General features: G+C 50.8%; 1 protein-coding gene across 1 annotated transcript in view; it reads left to right on the top strand.

The window, feature by feature from the left end:
* CDH3 (cadherin 3) overlaps window positions 1-4,750 on the top strand; it is a 32,244-nt gene extending 27,494 nt beyond the window's left edge. The window contains exon 13 of the mRNA XM_015567810.1: window positions 3,893-4,750. Coding sequence (XP_015423296.1) covers window positions 3,893-4,102 — 210 coding nt within the window. The 3' untranslated portion in view covers window positions 4,103-4,750. The remainder of the gene's footprint in view (window positions 1-3,892) is intronic.
* Window positions 4,751-5,241: the final 491 nt, after the last annotated feature.

Here is a 5,241-nt window from a genome sequence, read left to right as displayed (position 1 = left end):
GTACTGGCTGGTGAGGGCCTGCTTCGTGCTCCTAGACTAGTGATGGTGAACCTATGACACGTGTGTCAGAGGGGACACGCAAACTCATTTTTTTGGTTGATTTTTCTTTGTTAAATCATATATAAATATATAAAATAAATATTAAAAATATAAGTCTTTGTTTTACTATGGTTGCAAATATCAAAAAATTTCTATATGTGACACGGCACCAGAGTTAAGTTAGGGTTTTTCAAAATGCTGACGCCGAGCTCACAAAAGGTTCGCCATCACTGCTATAGAGGCTCACCTAGAGCCAGTGGGTGACAATCCAGGCTACCTTTTGTTGAAAGTGACTTCTGACTAGGTACTAATCAAAGGTTCTCCAATTCTTTTACCCCATAAAATATTTTAGTACCAAGGTTTGTGTGTTTTTTAATGTAAGTTTTTTTTTTCTGCCCCAATAATCCTTACCATGATGGTGAATTTGGCTTCGGCCATATATAAAAAAAATTTTTAAAGATATTTTATTGATTTTCAGAGAGAAAGAGAGAGAGAGAGAGAGAGAAACTTCCATACGAGAGTGAACATCCGAAATATTGACTGGCTGCCTCCTGCACACCTCCCATGGGAGATGGAGCCCACAGCCCAGGCATGTGACTTGACCAGGAACTGAACCAGCAACCTTTTGGTACACGGGATGACACCTAGCTGAGCTCTGCTGGCCAGGGCCAAATACTAATTTTTAACACTTGATCAAAGTGTGCTTTTCGTATACTTTCCTTTGTCACCCAGGTATAGAGGCTGTTGCCTCAAACCTCCACTGTGATACGCTCTGTTCCATTTATGGTTTCCCGAGGTGAATAAATTATCTGTCCCCTCCAGGAGACACAGTGGCCTTGTCGCTGAAGAAGTTCCTAAAGCAAGACACATACGATGTGCACCTTTCTCTGTCTGACCGTGGCAACAAGCAACAGCTGGCAGTGATCAAGGCCACCGTGTGCGACTGCCACGGCCACGTGGAGACCTGCCCCATACCCTGGAAGGGGGGCTTCCTCTTGCTCCCCATCCTGGGGGCCGTCCTGGCTCTGCTGTGTGAGTACCAGTGCCCTCCCCCCTCGAAGGATGGGGTAGTTAGAAAACCTGATTCTACACTGAACTTCTGGGACCAAGGGCCACCAGCATTGCCCATCTCTTCCTTAAACTCCGAATTCCAGGAGTGTCATTCAGTCAGTAGAAAAGGAACATCAGCTAGAAGAGTCCCATTCCTACAAAGGAGAATTCCCCTAAGACCAGTACCGTTAATAAGGGAAGACTGACAATAAATGATGCAGAATTGTAGATGGGGATGAAGTCACAGTGCTGCCAGGAGGAGGCGACATTGAGCTGAGACATGAAGGGTGAGAGCCATGCATGTGTATAGAGAGTGTTCCAGGCAAGGGAAAGGCCCGGAGCTTTTCTGAAGTGGGGGACCCGCTGGGTATATTTAAGGAGCTCCGAGGAGGCCATTGTGACTAGACCTGGGTGGGGGAGAGGGAGGGATGGGAGCAGGCCAGGCCAGATCCTGTACACCTCGATGAGTTACAGGTGTTCCTAGGTGCAAGGGAGTGATTGGAGTGTGTTACGCTCTGGCTACTGCGTGGAGGGATCTAAAACCAGATGGGGCTCTGAGAGTCTGGGGGTCCTGTGTGGTTGTGGAGGACGGTAAATATTCACACTTCCCCACCCTTTCAGTCCTCCTGGTACTGCTCCTCTTGCTGGTGAGAAAGAAGCAGAAGGTCAAGGAACCCCTTCTGCTCCCAGAAGACGACACCCGTGACAACGTCTTCTACTATGGCGAAGAGGGGGGTGGCGAGGAGGACCAGGTAGGGCATTGGGAGACCTGGGGTGTGGGGCCACTGGCAGGGGTGGTCAAGTCAGCCAACTGACCATGTTCGGCAACTTCATCACCGAGGTGAGCATGGGGGCCGGCCTAGGGCAGCCCTGTACTCAGGCTCCAGTGGCACAGGGGAAAGAGCATGGGCCAGAGTCTTGGCTCTTGGTTCAAATCCTGATTTCACCACCAACCAGTCGTGTGACCTCTGGTACCTTTGAGTAACGTCTGTACTTCTGTCCCCTGCTTTGTGAAACCCTAGCTTGCAGAGTGGTAAAGAATGGATTAGGAATCATTTACTCATTTATTCAACAAATACAGGGTGGGGCAGAAGTGGGTGTGCGGTTTTGAGTACACAAAACAGTTTATTCGTATTTATTAGTTATTGTATTATTTTCCATATGAACAACGGTAAACCTACTTTTGCCCCACCCTGTATAGTGGTTGTTAGGAAAAAACTGGAGCCAGAGAACCTGGGTTTGGATTTCTGAAAGTGCCAGGTGGTCCTGGTGTGGAGTCGGTTGGGACCTGTGTTACAGGTCGCTTTAAGGATTGGATGCATAAGCACCTGGAACAGGGCTAGCACGGTGGCTCCCAAGCTGCCCTCCCATTGCAATCTCCTGGGGACGTCAAAAACTGATGCCTTGGACTCACCCCACCCCCCTACACCCAAGATTGTAATTTAATTGCCCTGGATCATACCTGGGCATTGGAATGTTTTAAAGACTCCCAGGTAATTTAAGTTTGGGAACCACTGACCGGCACCTCCCATGTGTTAGGTCAGTGGTCGGCAAACTGCAGCTGGCGAGCCACATGCGTCTCCGTGGCCCCTTGAGTGTGGCTCTTCCACAAAATACCACAGTGCGATTGAAACTTCGTGACCCATGCGCAGAAGTCGGTATTTTGTGGAAGAGCCACACTCAAGGCGCCAGAGAGCCGCATGTGGCTCATGAACCGCAGTTGGCCGACCGTTGTGTTAGGTAATGCTAGCGATTGTGGCTAGTAGCTGAGTGCCTCCAGTGTTCTTAACTCCAGTCACACATTTGAAGAATCTTGAAAAATATCAATGCCAGGGACACGGGCATCTGTTTTTATGGGCTCTGATATTTTTGGCTCCCAGGGTTGTAAGAACCACTGAACTAGGTACATAGGAAGTAGATGATATGAGCCTGGTGCCTCAGTAACAATCAGTAAATGGAGGTTTTTAATAGGAAGGGTGGGTGGATGGATGGGTGGGTGGGTGCACGGATTGGGAAGTGCAAGGAAGTAGCAGTGGGCGAAGGGCTCAGGGGCAGTCAGGACACCTCACCCTGGCTTTTGACCCTTCTGGCTCAGTCTGCTCTTCTGCCTAAAAGCCAGCTACACTTCTTGCTTTCTGGAAGTAGCCTGAGCGCATTTGAGGGCCGTGCTAAAACAACAGCATCTGGGGAAGGTACCTGGAGTGGTGGGTTTGAGAAGACACCTTGGAGCTAAATATCTGCAGCTTTTTCCTTAGATGAAGTCAGTTTCTGGAATGTCTCTGTGTATTGGACAGTTTGCAAATAGTGTCTCATTCAACCCCTATGGCAACTCTGTAGGGTAGGAATCCCATCATCATCCTCGTTTTACAAATAAGAAAATAGCGTTCCGCTATTATGCCAGGTACTATTCTGTAAGCACTTTACATATATTCATTTATTCCTCTAAAACTATGTGAAGTCTCCCCATCTCAAAGATGGGAGAAAAGCAGCATAGAGAGGTTAAAGGACTTGCCCTACATCACATGATAGTGTGAAGTCTGAGTTCTGGCTTAAGCCCTCTGATGTCGGGGTCCCGGCCCTTCACCGTGCGGGCCTGTCGCGCTGAGCACTTGCTGTATGCCGGGCCCTGTGCTGAGCTCATTGCATGATTTCATGTCAACCTTCAAAACCTCACGGGAGGGGAGAAGTGGCTTCGCAAGTGAGGAAGTGCAGGCTCAGCCCAGTGACCCAACTTGTCTGAGTCCTCGCAGCTGCCAAGTGTGGGATCCTGCGGCTCCTAACCACCTGCTCTCTGTCGCTGCAGAACCTGAAGGCGGCCAACACGGACCCCACAGCCCCGCCCTATGACTCCCTGTTGGTGTTCGACTACGAGGGCTGCGGCTCTGAGGCCCCCTCGCTGAGCTCCCTCACCTCCTCGGCCTCTGACCAGGACCAAGACTATGACTACCTGAACGAATGGGGCAGCCGCTTCAAGAAGCTGGCGGACATGTACGGGGCTGGCCAGGACGACTAGGCCTCCGGGCCAGCAGGGCCCAGGGCTGCACGTCAGGCTCAGCTGCATCTGCAAAGGGGCTCGGTCCCCCCTCAGCCCAGGACTCTGAGCTGTTGAGAAGTGGCCTTAGCAACTTGGAGGGAAGAGGCCTCGAGTCTGACAGCAAATGAGTTGGGTCTCAGCCCTTCAAACACGGGCCGGGCCGTTGGACTTCAGCACTGAAACCTCGCAGCCTCGGGCTGGGTGCCCCGGAGGCGGAATTTCCGGGAGTCTCTTCCCTGCCATGAAATGCTCAGCCCTGTGTCCTGACGCCCCGAGATACTGTTCTCTCTGGAATGGACCTTTCCCCTTAGGAAGAGGCCGCTTTTAACAGCCCGGATTTTTTTTTTTTTTTTAATGCTATTTTCAAAAAGTTAGAGGCGGGTCCTCAGGGGTCCCCTGGAGCCTTCAGAGCCCAGCCCAGAGCTGCTGGGCTCTCGGCCTCACACATTTCTCTTTGCTCTCCAGGCCCGAGGCCTCCTAATCTGAACGGATTGCTGCGTTTTTATACTGAGCGTGTCTAGGTTGTCCTTTATTTTTATTTTCCCCGTGGAGTGCTGTAGACGAAGGGTGATGACAATCGGGTAAATGTACTAGAACTTTTTTATTAAAGGAACTTTCCCAGAGGTGTCAGGGGAGTGAACTCCTTTTTTAAGTAGTTTTATTGATTCACATTCACATACCATACCATTCACCCACTGAAGTGTAAAATTCAATGGTTGTTAGACTTTTCAGAGTTGTGGGAGGGAAGTGAGCACTCTTAACCCTCCCACCCCCCGGCCCCCCGGCTTCACCACAGCTTCCCCACTCGGTAGAGGAAACTCAGGATCCCTTTACAGGCCCAGGTGGGGACGAAGCTGCTCTCCTCCCTGTGGATTCAGTCTCCCGTCTGTGAGAGAACCAGTTAACCTCCTGACCCCTGAGCTGAGCCCCACCAGGGCTGCCCGGGACGTCATTTCTTATGGGGCGTATGTACCGCGTGATTTCCTCTGCCACGGGCTGTGTTGAGAGACGGGTTGGGGTTGGGGTTGGGGGCATCTGTGCTACTTCCCAGCATCTCTTAACCTCTACCTGCCTCAGAGGTTTCATGCATAAAACAAGGTGGTCCTGTGGAGGGTAAG

This window comes from Myotis davidii, unplaced genomic scaffold, assembly GCF_000327345.1.
Source record: "Myotis davidii unplaced genomic scaffold, ASM32734v1 scaffold243, whole genome shotgun sequence".
NCBI lineage: Eukaryota > Metazoa > Chordata > Mammalia > Chiroptera > Vespertilionidae > Myotis > Myotis davidii.
The sequence above is the reverse complement of the archived record's forward strand: the minus strand, read 5'-3'. Positions and strand labels throughout refer to the sequence as shown.